This window comes from Wyeomyia smithii, chromosome 1 (assembly GCF_029784165.1).
Source record: "Wyeomyia smithii strain HCP4-BCI-WySm-NY-G18 chromosome 1, ASM2978416v1, whole genome shotgun sequence".
In the NCBI taxonomy this organism is placed as follows: Eukaryota; Metazoa; Arthropoda; class Insecta; order Diptera; family Culicidae; genus Wyeomyia; species Wyeomyia smithii.
In genome coordinates this window covers 94,673,938-94,689,668 of record NC_073694.1, presented here as the reverse complement: position 1 = coordinate 94,689,668, position 15,731 = coordinate 94,673,938, and the positions used below count along the sequence as shown (strand labels likewise).

General features: G+C 38.3%; 1 protein-coding gene across 5 annotated transcripts in view; it reads right to left on the bottom strand.

The window, feature by feature from the left end:
- LOC129733821 (glutathione hydrolase 1 proenzyme-like) overlaps positions 1-15,731 on the bottom strand; it is an 840,124-nt gene that overhangs the window by 521,013 nt on the left and 303,380 nt on the right. For 4 of the 5 annotated variants that reach the window (XR_008729724.1, XM_055695340.1, XM_055695339.1 and 1 more), the window contains exons 5-6: positions 1,969-2,041; positions 1,702-1,902 (exon numbers count right to left, since the gene is read on the bottom strand). Coding sequence is in view for 4 of the 5 variants with exons in the window: in XM_055695340.1 (XP_055551315.1) it covers positions 1,702-1,902; positions 1,969-2,041 (274 nt within the window). In the remaining variant the exon portion in view is untranslated. The remainder of the gene's footprint in view (positions 1-1,701; positions 1,903-1,968; positions 2,042-15,731) is intronic. The other variant, XM_055695341.1, reaches the window with a different exon arrangement.

The following is a 15,731-nucleotide window of genomic DNA, read 5'->3' as shown; positions in this document are numbered from 1 at the left end:
AAGGGCCGAATGTCGTATATCACTCGACTCAGTTCGACGAGCTGAGCATTTTCTGTATGTGAGTGTATGCGTGTGTGTGTCTGTGTGTGTGTAACGCTCTCCCAATCTCACTCGATTTCCTCAGAGATGGCTGAACCGATTTCAATAAAATTAATTGCAAATGAAAGGTCTAGTTGCCCCATAAGACCCTATTGAATTTTATTGTAATCTGATTTCTAGTTTAGAGGTAATGTATCAAAATGTAAAAATAACGAAACATCAATATCTCAGAAACTACACAACCGATTTGAACAAAATTAATTTCAAATGAACGGGCTACCAAAAAACCTTTAACTGTTGAATTTCATGAAGATTGAACTTGTGGTTCAGAAGTTATGGAAAGAAACGTGTTCTGGAGACTATGTTTCTTATGTTTCTCAGAGATGGCTGGACTGATTTTCATAAAATCAATGTCATATGGAAGGTCTTGTTGCCCCATAAGACCGTATTGATTTTTTTGCAAACGGATTATTACTCTGCGTGTTATGTTTAAAAATGTGAAAACCAGCTATGAAAAGAAACATATTCCGAAGACTACATAAACTCACTTTTCTCAGAGATGCTTGAACCGATTTCCACAAAATTAGTGTCAAATGAAAGGTCTAGCTGCCTCATAACACGCTATTGATTTTTGCTGTAATCGGATAGTAATTTCGTCTGTAATGTATCGGAATGTGAAAATCATGAAACTTCATTATCTTAAAAACTACACAACCGATTTGAATAATATTGATATCGGATAAACAGGCTAGTTAAGGGTTAACTGATGAATTAAGATTGAACACGTGGTTTCAAAGTTTGGCTGTCCTATAAGTTCCCGTTTTATTTGATTGTAACCGAACTTAAGCAACCGTTTTATATTAAATTGTTAAAACAACGAAAGTCTATTATCTCAAGTATTACACGACTTATTTGAACATAACTTGTGTCATACGAACGAGTCAACTCTCAAACTTACAAATAACAAACTTCATAACAATTTGATATGTGGTTCAAAAGTTTTGGAAAGAAAAGAAATTCAAAGACTATTTAAAACTATACCTGCTTTGGTCAATATATATGGCCTCAACATATTTTAAATGTGGTATCGTACTATTTGAACGTTCCCGCTATCGCTCGTTATTAAATTGTTCGAAATTAAGAGTCATTTTATTTATTTGGCTATTTCTTAATGACGTTTCTTCGTTCATGACGTCAAATTTCATATTTTATGCTTCAATTACAACATCAATATATCTATAACCCAAAAAGCGCATATACCTTAATTGGATTTAAGGTGAAACCTCATTGAATCCCAAAATGGCCGACTTGCTTCACCACAGCAAACATAAAATAGCATTTTCACAGGGAACGCATTAACTATTTCCGAGTCTTGTGCTTTGGAAAATTCGAAGTGGTGACTCGAAGTCACCTTAAGCATTCATGTAAATCTATTTTTACAAATAATAAGTTTGAATGAGAAAGGCTGGGTCTGGCCGCTGGGTGTATTAATTTAGGTTTTTTTTTCAATAACATCCGGTGGAAAAATATCTTCTCACGTGAACAATTTTTCCATTACTACATAATTAGATTTTGACAGGTTGTCAGTAATATAATCATACTATTCCCCAATACTATGTTCTTTTCGTGACTATGCACCATCTATATAATCTCATATCATACCTATAGGAATCTAAATCGTCCTTGGTAATAATACTACCTATTTCCTTGAGATCTTCTGCGAAATCCTCTCCAAGTTTACCATTATACAATGAGTTGCCTCCCTTTTCTGCAATATATCTGAGGGTTTTACAAAGCTTCTTTGGTTTTATGAGGGTTCCCGGCTTGAGAAATTCACTAGTGCTATTATCTACAAACATTTCACTAGAGAAAACGTAAAAAAAATCTATCTATTATCAAAACTTAAAAAACAACATTCATGACACTTACCGTAACTGCTGGTCAAGCTTAACTTTCCAGTTTATGTGTAATGAATCATACATATGTTTTGACATTGGGAAACCTAAAATAAACGGAATAACATATTTTATGTATTTCATCCATAATAATCAAATAACTAATTAATATAAATAAAGTATGCACCCGTATTGCGAACCGTGTCATTATAGCCGACCGCTTTCGTAACGAATACACACTTGGTTGAGGTGGTTGCTATCGGCTAAGCATCACAAAGTCAAACTTTCTTACTTGGTGATTGGTTACACATTTTTTTTATGTATTTATGATAAATATTAGTAAATAATGAGTATGTGTATCCAATCACAAATGGTGACTTCTCAACACTATTAGAAATTTGTAATTTTAATTATTAGGATTTGTTTGCTTTCGCAATTAGGACTTATCATTCGAAGGGATTTAAACCTACTTGTCGAAAAAAGGGAAGTAAACCTATGACTAACTTAATTGCTATCTTATTGGCTATAAAGAGAGCTTGTCGTAGAAATCGAGGATTGTAACGTTTTTTGTCGAAAATTAGTAATAATTTTATTCGACATAGCTTCTAATGTTTCAACATCAGTAAGTCCATGTAATTCGAGTGTACCAAACCAAGGAGGACGCTTCATAATCATTTTCAGAAATTTATTCTGAATCCTTCCTTGTTGAACAGCAACTTGACCAGATCGGTACAGCATAAAGCATTGCTGGTCTAAAAATTTGTTTGTAAATTATAAGTATGTTCTTTAAACAAAGTTTAGAATTCCTGTTAATGAGAGGATATAAACATCTCGTATATTTGATGCACTTGGCTTGTATACTCTCAATGTGCTCTTTTAAAATAAGTTTTTTATCGTAAATTAGTCCCAAGTACTTAACCTTGTCAAACCAACTTAAAATAACCCCATTCATCTTGACAACGTGAGTATTGTTTGGCTTGAAAAAAGAAGCCCTAGTCTTATGCGGAAAAATTATCATTTGAGGTTCAAAAGCATTGGGAGAGATTTTCCACTTTTGCAAGTAGGAAGAAAAAATATCTAAACTTTTCTGCAATCGACTGCATATGACTCGAAGACCTTTTCCTCTTACGGAAATGCTTGTGTCATCGCAGAACAATGACTTTGTGCATCCTGGAGGCAAATCAGGAAGATCTGAAATGAATATGTTGTAAATGACTGGACCCAAGACTGAACCTTGAGGCACACCTGCTCTGACAGGAAATCTATCAGACTTTGGATTCTGATAGGCAACCTGCAGAGCTCGATCAGTAAGATAATTTTTTTAAATTTTGATTAGGAAAATTGGAAAATTAAAAGTTTGCAATTTCGCAATCAAACCTTTATGCCAAACACTGTCGAATGCTTTTTCTATGTCTAAAAGAGCAACTCCAGTGGAATAACCTTCAGATTCATGACTCGTATCTTATTAGTAACTCTGGGCAATTGATGAGTAGTGGAATGCCCATGGCGAAATCCAAACTGCTCATCTGCAAAAATTGATTTTTCGTTGATGTTTGACATCATTCTGTTAAGAATAATTCTCTCAAACAGTTTACTTATTGAAGAAAGTAAACTGATTAGTCGATAACTTGAAACCTCAGTTGGATTCTTATTCGGCTTTAAAATTAGAGTAATGTGTGCATTATTCCATAATTTGGGAAAATATGCAATTTTGAAGCAGCAATTCAAAATTTTTACTAAAAATTCCATTGTGCTCTCAGGGAGATGTTTGATTAATATGTTAAAGATTCCATCGTCACCAGGTGTTTCATATTTTTGAAATCAATAATAAATGATTTAATCTCATTCAAGTTAGTTTTAATTTTTTCTGCAGGTAAAAAAATCTTGGAAGAAACTAAATTAAATTGACGTGTGACTTCATTTTCAATTGGACTCACAAAATTCAAATTTGAATTATGAACACTCTCAAACTGCTGAGCAAGTCATTGAGCCTTTTGTTCATCGGATACAAGAAAACGTTCACCATCTTTTGAAACATGAAGGTTTCTTAAGAATCTTCGACAGTTTCCAAAAGAGTTCTGAATATGGTTTCAATTTTTCAACTTTAGTCTCAAAATTTTGATTTCTCAGAAGAGTAAATCTATGTTTAATCTTTTTCTGCAAATCTTTATAAATAATTTTAAAAACAGGGTCACGAGAACGTTGATATTGACGTCTGCGAACATTTTTCAAACGGATTAAAAGTTGAAGGTTTTCGTCAATTATTGGTGTATCAAATTTCACTTGAGCCTTTGGAACAGAATAATTCCTGGCATCAATAATTGCACATTTCAATGCTTCCAAAGCGGAATCAATATTCACTTCGTTTTTGCAAATCCAGCTCATTATTAAAATTACTCTCAATATGAGTTTTGTATCTTTCCCAATTAGCCTCGTAATAATTAAAAACAGAGTTCATTGGATTTAAAACTGATTCATGGGATTAAGAAAAAGTTATTGGAAGATGGTCAGAATCAAAGTCAGCATGTGTGATCAATACACTACATACATGACTTCTGTTGGCACCAAATCAATTGATGGATTTCTTACAGAAGAAAAAAAAACATAGGACTATTCGAAGACAAAAAAAGAATAGTATCCTGCAGAACAATCTTTGAATAAAATTTTGTCATTGGAATTACTTTGAGAATTATTCCATGATCGATGTTCAACCTTTAAATCACCGATTATAAAAAAAATTGAACGATTTCTGATGAGTTTTTGTAAATCACCTTTAAAATAATATTTGTGCTCGCGGGTAAATTTGCTGCGTCAATAAATAAAATCCCAAGTTCAGTTTGAACTTCAATTCCCAAAGTTTTAATAACTTTCGTCTCAAGATGGGGAAGAGCACGATGTTTGATTCGGCGAAGAATAACAATGGCAACTCCACCGCCGGAGCCCTAAATCCTATCATATCTATGAACCACATAATTGGGATCATATTTTAATTTGATGATAGGTTTCAAAAATGTTTCTGGAATAATTGCAATATGCACATTATTTACTGTTAAAAAATTAAAAAGCTCATTCTCATTGGCCTTCAATGAGCGAGCATTCCAATTTAATTTTTTTTTTGTTTTATTTAAAATCAGTGCTAAATTTTAAATTAGAAACAACTTTAATTGTAAAATTTATTCCAATTTGAATGGCTTCAAACATGGATTTTGCCTGCAACATGGCATTCATAAGATCGAACATTGCCTGTTGCAGAAAAGAAAGTTTACCTGCCGTAACAGGCCCCAGGCAGTTGACATTAGAAAAAATATTTTGAGTATTATGGCCAGCTTTGGGAAGTGTTCATTAAAAACAAACACAATTTTTCAACATAAATACCTACTCTATTATACCATTGTTAAAAGATAAGTGTCTATTTTAATATTCACCGTTCAACAATGCAATATATTGAAAATTATCCTAGAAATATCAAAATTTCTACGAAGTACTAAAAACATATTTTGGTCCACCAAATTTTTACTTTGGCCCACCTTTATATCTACAGACGTGTATGGAAATAGTTTGGACTAGTTATATTTAAGATCATCATCGGTATTTTTAGAGCAAAAATAGCGGGTTTGAGGAGAACATACTTCTGCTGTGAATTTTTGTAAATTTTAGGCATCTAAAAATAAAATTATTTTGCTTATAGCTTATTGGATTCTCATCTAATTTCATATCGTTAAATGTGATAAATTAAGAAGTAATTACCGGTAAATTGTCACAAGCTGCTTCTTTGTTCACGTGCAACGGCCGAACGGTAATCAAAGAGATGTCAAAACTTGGCATGGCCAAAACATGTTTGCTTCAGAAAGAGGCAAACATATTTTGGCCATGCGTTTAGCCACTTTTTCAACTTTTTCCAACATGTTAGAGTATACAAACTGTTTCTATGACATTTTATTGATATTATTCCAACAACGAATTGTTTCAAAAGCAAACATATATGTTACAATAGCTTCGGACGTTGACTTGTATATTACCACTTCCTCTTGACTTTGGGTTGACTCAGCCATGACTTTGAATATGTATGAACTAATTCCAAAATAACACTACCTAGAGCCAGTTTTTCGCCGAAAGTTATAGTGTAGTATAATTCTTAGGTGTGTTATTCAATGTTGCATGCATAGTTTTCTAATATTCATTGAATTCATCAGATAAAATGCGTAAAATGTTACCGGGTGGGCCAAAATATGCATGTGGGGCAAAATATCCCAGTTACCCTATTAGCTAGAGTAATAGGTGTATTTTTATTTTCTACCGAGTTTTGCTTACTTCTCATATTAACGGTCATTTTCGAACTACCTACATTAGGTGGTAGAATGTTCGAACTACTTCTAACCTGTGCATACGTTAAACGGGTATGCAAAGGAGTAGAAAAACTGGGCGGTACTGGTACGCTTGAAGAATTTTGTTTTGAAGTTTGTTTTAATTGGAAAATTGAGTTTTGTTAACCTTGCCTTGCCTCAACAATTGCCAAACGGACTAGGCATTGATAAAAATTTGACATATGGTTGCCGTTTCAATTCGCACAGCGAAAATTTTTACTCTCTTTCACAGGCCATGTGTCCTTTTTGTGAGAAGAGTCTCCACAAATGAGGCATTTTGGGTCCATGTTACAGAATTTTGAACCATGGCCATAACGTTGGCAAATAAGGCATTGGGTGACATGATTTTCACCTCCGCCAAACATCCTATTTAAGTTGTCAACCTCACTACGGTTAAAATTAATTAAATAATTAACAAGGGAAATTCCAGCTCTCTGACTGTTTTCGCCTCGTGATTTTTGTTTCATTAGAATTACTTGGCTAGGGGCAATGCCAAGTAATTCTGTTTAAGTAAGTTTTGACCTCTTCAACGGTTTGATCGTTGTTGAGATCTTTTCATTGGTTACACATGATTCTCTCGTCAAGCAGCCATCGCTCAGGAGGAGTTGTATGGCGGTCTTAAATCATTTTTGTATAATATTGTTCTTGAATGAATAATCGACACAATCAGATGTGTTTTGACTATAACAAACTTTTTTGGGACTGTCATCATCCAACTTGTTTCAATTTTCTGGTATTCCCATTATCATGCATACATAATAGGGTGCCAATAGAATATAGGGAAAAGTTTGACCATTGAATTTTAAAATGCGGCAGTTTTCAAAAGTTTTGCCTTCTCGAAAAAAATCCCTATGCAAAATTTAAGCTCAATCGGGTTTCGTTGAGTAAACCCTCAAAGCGATCAAAGTTTGACTTTTCTATTATTGAAAAAACCTCAAACAAATTCGATATTGTATCAGAAACCTCTCGTATTTCAACACCAATTATCAAAATTCGAATAAAGACAAATGTTTTAGAACAAATATGTAAACTTGAGTGTCGTGATTTCCGGTGATAACGACTTATAGGAGTATAACGACTTTCCATGCGATCTATTAAATAATCATTTCAATTGAAGTTCAATTATATGATCATCCTATTCTAAATAAGTGAAGTTTGGTGAAGGAGAATTGTTCTTAGGCTACAGAATTACAATTAACAACCTGTAATCAACACGAAAGAAGGCAAAACGTTTATCCTTTGATGTTATCGTTTTATATTTTGTAGATGCTGACAGGCCGTTACTAGCCCACGTGCATGGGGTAATCTTTTTCTGTCTCTTTCTTTTTGAATCCATTGATCGTTCCTTGTTCCGATCGACGGGCGTGACGATTTGTGGATGCGCTATATTGCCGGGAACTCCTAGGTGCCACCAATTCGTATTACTGGAAGGGTTGCCACTGGTTTGTATTGCTGATGGGGCTCCTTGTTGCCACCAACTGTCCTCGCCATCGTTCGAAAGCGGAATGAATATGAGAGCTCAATTGCTGTCGTATTTATAGTTAGTACGGCTCCTTGTTGCCACTAGTTCGTATAGCTGATGGGGCTCCTTGTGGCCACCAATTGTCCTCGCCAACGTTCGAAGGCGGAATGAGTATAAAAGCTCAATCGCTGTTGTATTTATAGCTGGTAATGTTGGCAATGACGGCCTGTGTGCACCTTTCATAAGGAACATAGGTCGTATAACAAAATGATGACATGGCAAAAGAATGACAAGTTTGTTAAACAAAATCAACACTAGAAGGAGGACTGTAACGACTTTCCATGCGATCTATTAAATAATCATTTCAATTGAAGTTCTATTATATGATCATCCTATACTAAATAAGTGAAGTTTGGTGAAGGAGAATTGTTCTTAGGCTACAGAATTACAATTAACAACCTGTAATCAACACGAAAGAAGGCAAAACGTGAGTAATTAACAATATAAAAGTTAACCTGTTATCAATAAATTGCATTGTTATGTTATGATACAACATATATTTTAGGAAAATTATATTCGCTTATAACCGGAGACAGCGTTTTATTTACCACCGGCTTGGAAAATAATTTTGGAAGTTGCTCTTCGTTGAAATGCAGTTGAGGATTTTAACAGGTAGGTCTCCATGTTGCCACTGGTTTGTATTGCTGATGGGTCTCCTTGTTGCCACCAACTGTCCTTGCCGACGTTCGAAACCGGAATGAATTCAAGAGCTCAATCGATGTCGTTATTATACCAGAGAAATTAAATTTACAACCTTTTGCACTTCCTCTCTGATGTTCGGAAATAACTCTTCAATACAAAAGAAAGTGTTCGAATATCAATTTTATTTGGGGAATCGTCTTTGTTACTGCAATACACTAAGGTCGCTTTTACGCGGCTTTTTTACGCGGATTCCGGAATTTACGCGGTTTTTTTTACGCGGATTCCAAAATGTACGTGGTTTTTTACGCGGATTCCGGAATTTACGCGGTATTTTTTTTTGCGCGGATTTCGGTTCCTCTTCACTCGGATTGAACCGCGAAGGTTTCTTTGTAGATCTCTTAGGTCTGTCATGTTGAAAATTCTGTCCATACTTACGGTAGTTCTATCTCAGATGAATATTTGCTTATGATTGGTGATTCAGAATTTCGTTAATGACCGTCCTGAAGCGTGAGAGGAACTTTTTTTTACATCTTGTACGTTTCTGAAATACTGTACCCCTCTATCACTTTGTACAACGACCTTTGCCCCATCTCTTGCCAGAATAGTGAAGCGATCTCTTGAAAACGTCGGGTCATTTCTATTTCATGTGTTCTGGGCTAATGCCACTCTGTCTCCAAAAACTATGTCCGAATCTCTCGCTCCTCTGATCATATCGGCATATTTTTTGCTCACAAGCTTAGATGAAGCGTCTTTTTCTCGCATTTCTGTGCGATACACTTGATCAGATGTTAGTTTTTCCCATAGAAATGGAGAAGTTCTTCGGTATTAACATCCTACAAGTAATTCAAACGGCATGCAACTGAGTCTTTAAAGGGGTCGAACTTTGTTGTGCATGTGTAAATATTTCTGCAAAGCGAGTTTCCAGTTGGTGTTGTCAATTTTAGCGGCTATTAAAGCTTTTTTATACCTTTATTCTGGCGTTCAACAGCTCCATTTGTTTGTGCGCTCAACGGAATCGATTTCCGAATTTTGACACCTTTATTTTCCTATGTTTTTATGAAATTGTCTCCTTGGAACGGCGGATCATTGTCACTATGGATTGCAAGGGGATATCCCCAGATCTCGAAAATCCTGTTTAACGCCTCATTTGTACTGTCAACGTCAGTACTTTTCACCTCAATTACGTGAAAGTACCGTGAGTAGATGTCCACAACTACTAAGAACTCTCCTGATCCGCATTTGTTGAACGAGAAGAAATTATCTGGAGGATCTTCGGAGGTTCACGGCTAGTCAAGGGAATGGTTGGATTTTTTCGTGAGAGCTGAAAACATGTTTCACAACCCTTTGCGAACGATTCTATCTGTTTTACCATCTCGGGACACCAAAAATATTCCCTCAAAATCTTTTTCATGGCAGCTGCCCTCATGTGCTCTTGATGCGCTGATTGCAGTGCTTTTTGTCGCTAGGTTGCTAGGCAGTATTACTCGGACTTTAGAAAAAAACAACGCTCCTAATACCCTGAGATTTCTTCTTTCGGATTCATACCTTTTTATGCTTCTTCTCCAGTGTTGGGTTCTAATTGCCTCACGAACTTGTTTCAATTCTGCATCTTCCTCTGCTTCCAACTCGATATCATCCCAGGTAAGCTCAATCATACCCGTGTCCACAAATACAATAGATGTTTCCCTGAGAACTCATAATCTGAATCGTAATTGTCAATTGCTTGAGAATCAGTTAACAAGCGAGATAATGCATTGGCCACGTTCATTTCTTCGGGTACCCTGGCAACCTTAAAATTATACGGTTGTAATCTCAGTACCCAAGCTTCCGCACGTGAGACTGCTCTTCTCCCGATCCAATGCTATCCACCCAAAATAAACTCGTTTGATTCTGCATCTATGCGAATTGTAAATGGTATGCACAACAGGTAGACAGAAAAACGCTCCACTCCTCATACCATTGCCAAAGCTTCCTTCTGAGTATGTAGGTATTTTTTTTCGGCAGGTGCCAAGGTTTTTGAAGCACATGCAATTATGCGAGGTTTTGAGTCCGAATCATATTGAATACGGCACCTAACCCATATGGGGAGGCATCGACGAATAGTTATGTTTCATCTTCACGGCTATAGTACCCTAGCGTCTTGATAAGATTCCATGCTTAGTCCTTTAGGTAATTGAACTCGTCTTCCAGGTTTTGATTCCAGTAGAAGTCTGATGCATTTGCTGATTGTCGTAAATAGTGGGTCTTTTCTGCCCTCTGAAGTATGAATCTTTAAATAAATGTTATTGAACCTAGGAAACTCTTGACCTTTCCCTGTGTCTCCGGTTTTCGGGCATTTTTATTCCGCTTATTTTTTCTTCTTCGATTGCTAACCGATAACTGAATGGTTGAAGCCCAAAAACTTGACATCTTGCTTTCCAAAAGAGCATTTTCCTCTGTTGATTTTAACATTGTGTTCTTCAAATTTCTTCAAGACTTCCTGTGGATTTTGGTCATGTTCTTCCTGTGTTCGGCCATATACTAGAACGTCATCCAAATAGTTCACAGTACCTTTCCATTCTGAAAGAATGACGGTTTGCATAAATATATCCGATGCATTTGGAAGTCCAAAAGGTAGTCGACAGCATCTGTAGACATTCCGCGTCGAACACTCGACAGAAACGGACGTGCAAAGTGGTCGTTCTATTACAATCCGGTCCGTGTGTACGAATAGCCAAACAAAAGAGTGTATTATTCTTTCGAGTTCAAGGCCATCAGTTGAGAGTCGAGTCCGTGTCGCTGTGCTGAGTGATCTCACACCCGGCTCACTGCTGGTGGCTGTATTGGTGCTGCTGTACTGGTGCTGCTGGCTGCTTTGGGTGCAGCTTCGAACGATCGGACAACCACTGCTGGAAGGAAGAAGTAAAGAGGTACGTGTTCTTGTCGGCGCTAGTGCGCTAGTGCGCTACATTTAGCGCGATGGATATAGATCCCTCACCTCCCGTGCCATCATCCCCGAACCCCCCTGACCCTGACCCTTCTGTTACCCCCTCCCCTGTTCATTCTCCAGTCCCCCCTCGCCCCAGGCTTTACCCGGACGGATCTCAACAGGGCAGCTATACTGTTTATTTTCGTCCAAAGGCAGGAGTGAATTCAAAGCGATTAAACATACTGCAAATTTCTAAAGACCTGACGAAGGGGTACAAGGCCGTGACCGAAATTTCCAAGGTCCGACCTAACAAGCTCCGTGTCGTGGTCAGTGATCTGGCACAGGCCAATGCTATCGCTTGCTCTGAGCTCTTCACACGCGAGTATCGCGTTTACATACCCGCACGAGACGTGGAGATCGACGGTGTCATAACCGATTCGAGTCTAGGTTTAAATTAGTTTAAATTAGTTTATTTGACACGGCACGATACATATTCTGTTTTACTGAGCCAAGTACAATTCGTATTAATTCTACGTTAGCAGGGAAAAGAGGGAGGCCTTTTCTTTATTCTCGCGGCCGACTACGAGCTAGTGGGGATTTAAGGTGAGAGGAGGGGAGATACAATTTTGACTTAAAACTATTTTGGAACTTTGTTTTTCAACTGGTAGAGCAATTGTATTCTTGTTTGTTGTGGGTTCAAAATATTTGTGTAAGCATAGATGCGGGCTCTTCGTTTCCGTGTCTTAAGCATAGCATATTTGTATCCTTAATCTGACAAATAGACAAAGAAAATTTTAAATTTTAATGTCAGCGTTTTTCAGAAAGCAGTATAGCTGTGTCATGTACTGGAGATCACCGCTTCCCAGAATGTCTCTAACGGGTACGTTCGGTTGTTTTCCTCGGGCCCGAAGGGAATCTATAAGCTCGGACCTAACACCACAGTATTCGGTACACGACCAAACAACATGCTCGATGTCATGGTAGCCATCGCCACAAACGCAGTGATTACTGTCTACAAGCCCTATACGAAAGAGATGCGTGTTTAACGTGTAGTGATTGGACATAGGTCTGGACATCACGCGAATGAAGTCCCGACCTACATCCAACCCCTTGAACCATGCTTTCGTCGATACCTTAGGAAAAATGGAATGTAGCCACCGTCCCAGTTCATCTGAGTTCCATGATGATTGCCAACTGTTGAGTGTTCTCTGACGCAAAATGCTATAAAATTCATCATAAGCAATTGGTCTTTCATAAATATCGCCATCAATAGCACCCACCTTAGCTAAAGAGTCAGCCTTTTCATTACCCGGAATCGAGCAATGAGAAGGGACCCACGCTAAGGTAACCCGGTAATTTTTATCTGTTAAAGCACTTAAAAACCGCCGTATTTTCCCCAGGAAATACGGGGTGTGCTTCACAAGCTTCATCGATCGCAGAGCCTCAATGGCACTGAGACTATCTGTGAAGATGAAGTAGTGGTCTGTGTGTAGGGTTTCGATGATTCCAAGAGAGTACTGAATAGCAGCAACAACTAAGCATAACTAACATGTTTAAACTTATTCGAAAAAATCTTAGGGATCTCTTGGGGTCGCAATTGATCCGGGATACCAGAAATGTCTTGTTTCATGGTGGTGTCGAAGAATATAGCATTATTAGAAGTATCTAAAAGTGCGACATTGGAGGAATCGTATGAAGAAGGATTAATATATTGAGCCATATAGTCAAAATATAAAGTCATAAATCTGGATTGAGATTGAAGGTCGACCAACCTCTCGAAATTTTCAATTACTAATGGGTTCATAACTGTGCATCGAATTAGCAACCGGTAAGAGAGATTCCAAAAACGATGTTTCAACGAAAGAATACCCGCTAACACTTCAAGACTCATCGTATGAGTCGACTGCATGCAACCCAAGGCAATACGCAAACAACGATATTGTATTCTCTCTAATTTTATAATGTGCGTGTTCGCGGCGGAGCGAAAGCAGAAACAGCCGTACTCAAGAACTGACAATATCGTTGTTTGGTAAAGCCTTAGAAGGTCTCCTGGGTGGGCTCCCCACCAGGTTCCGGTAATCGTACGAAAAAAATTAATCCTCTGTTGGCATTTTCGTGTCAGATACCTAATATGACAAGCCCAGGTGCATTTATAGTCGAACCAGACCCCGAGATATTTAGCGACTAAAACCTGAGAGATCGTTTTACCCGTTAGTAGGAGCTGCAGCTGAGCTGGGTTATGCTTCCTAGAAAAAACGACCAACTCAGTTTTCTCCGGAGAGAATTCGATACCCAGCTTAAGAGCCCATGCAGACAAATTGTCTAAGGTATCTTGCAATGGTCCTTGCAGATCGCTAGCCTCGCTACCAGTAATGGATACAACGCTATCGTCTGCAAGTTGCCTTAGCGTGCATAAATTTGCAAGACATTCATCGATGTCATTGACGTAAAAATTATATAAGAGAGGACTTAAACATGAGCCCTGGGGAAGGCCCATGTAACTAATTCGGGAAGTTGTCGAATCGCCATGTGAGAAATACATATGCTTTTCTGACAACAAATTGAGCAAAAAGTTATTCAGATTTAGTGAAAGTCCCTGCGAATGAAGTTTTGCGCTTAAAACTTCTACAGAGACAGAGTCAAAAGCCCCCTTAATATCCAAGAACGCAGAAGCCATTTGCTCTTTTCGAGCAAATGCGAGTTGAATTTCAGTAGAAAGCAACGCTAGGCAATCGTTCGTCCCTTTGCCCCGGCGAAAGCCAAATTGAGTATCTGAAAGTAAACCGTTTGTTTCGACCCATTTGTCTAACCGTAAGAGGATCATTTTCTCCATTAATTTCCGGAGGCAAGAGAGCATCGCAATCGGCCTATATGAATTGTGATCAGAGGCAGGTTTCCCGGGTTTCCGAATAGCAATGACTTTTACCTCCCTCCAGTCATGCGGAACAATATTTAGCTCAAGAAACTTGTTGAACATGTCCAACAAGCGTCTTTTTGCAGAGTCGGGTAGATTCTTCAACAGGTTGAATTTTATTCTATCTAACCCTGGAGCCTTATTGTTGCACAACAGGAGAGCCATTGAAAATTCCAACATCGAAAATGGAGGCTCTTCCGTAGTTACTATAAACGCGTCGCGAAAGGTTTTCTGTTCCGGTACAGAATCCGGACAGACCTTTTTGGCAAAATCGAGTATCCAGCGATCTGAATACTCCTCACTCTCATTCGAAACGTCACGGTTCCGCATGCGCCTGGCGGTATCCCAAAGAGTGCTCATCGCTGTTTCCCTCGACAACGCGTTTACGAACCGCCGCCAGTACCCGCGTTTTTTCGCCTTTACTAAGCTCTTCATCTGCCTGCCCAGTGCATCGTACTTTCGTAGTAGGTTGACAGTGCCGTACTCCCGGTAGTCCTTATACGCCGCGGACCTTCGCGCGTACAGCTCAGAGCACTCTTTGTCCCACCATTTGTTGGGAGGGCGTTGTCTAATCGTTACCCCGGGTATCGGTTTCGTCTGAGCTTGCGTCGCGGCGTCGATTATCAAGCCAGCTAAGAACGCGTAATCTTCCTCCGGAGGAAGTTCCTCGTGAGTCTCGATAGATTCCGCTGTAATAGACTCATAACGCTTCCAATCAATATTACGTGTAAGGTCGTAGGAAATATTGATTGGGTTCGGGGGAGTTGAACCATTAGCAATTGATATAACGATTGGAAGATGATCACTACCGTGGGGATCGTTGATTACTTTCCACTGGCAATCTAACGCTAGTGATGTCGAGCAGAGGGATAGGTCAAGCACGCTTTCACGTGCTGGAGGATTAGGTACACGTGTCGCTTCCCCAGTATTCAAAAGTGTCATATTGAAGTCGTCGATCAAGTTACAAATTAAAGAAGATCGGTTGTCGTCGTACAGCGACCCCCATAGCGAACAGTGAGAGTTAAAATCTCCCAAAATCAAAAAAGGTGCGGGAAGCAATTCTGCTATATCAAGGAGTTGCTTCTGTTCAATCCGCGCAGATGGGGGAATATATAACGAAACAAGGCAAAGGTCTTTTCCATTCATATTCGTTTGAATGGCAACAACTTCAATATTCGAGATCGAGGGGAGGTCGATTCTGAAAAAAGAATAGCACTTTTTGATCCCTAAAAGTACCCCTCCACCGTGTGAGTCTCGATCTCGACGAATGATGTTAAAATCGTGGAAATTAAGTTGGTCATTTGAATTGAGAAAAGTTTCACAAAGCGTGAACGCATCACAATTGTATGTGTTTATCAAATGTGAAAATAAATCAAATTTGGGGATGATACTTCTGCAGTTCCACTGTAACACAGTGACAAAATTCCTAACCTCTTTCATCGTATTA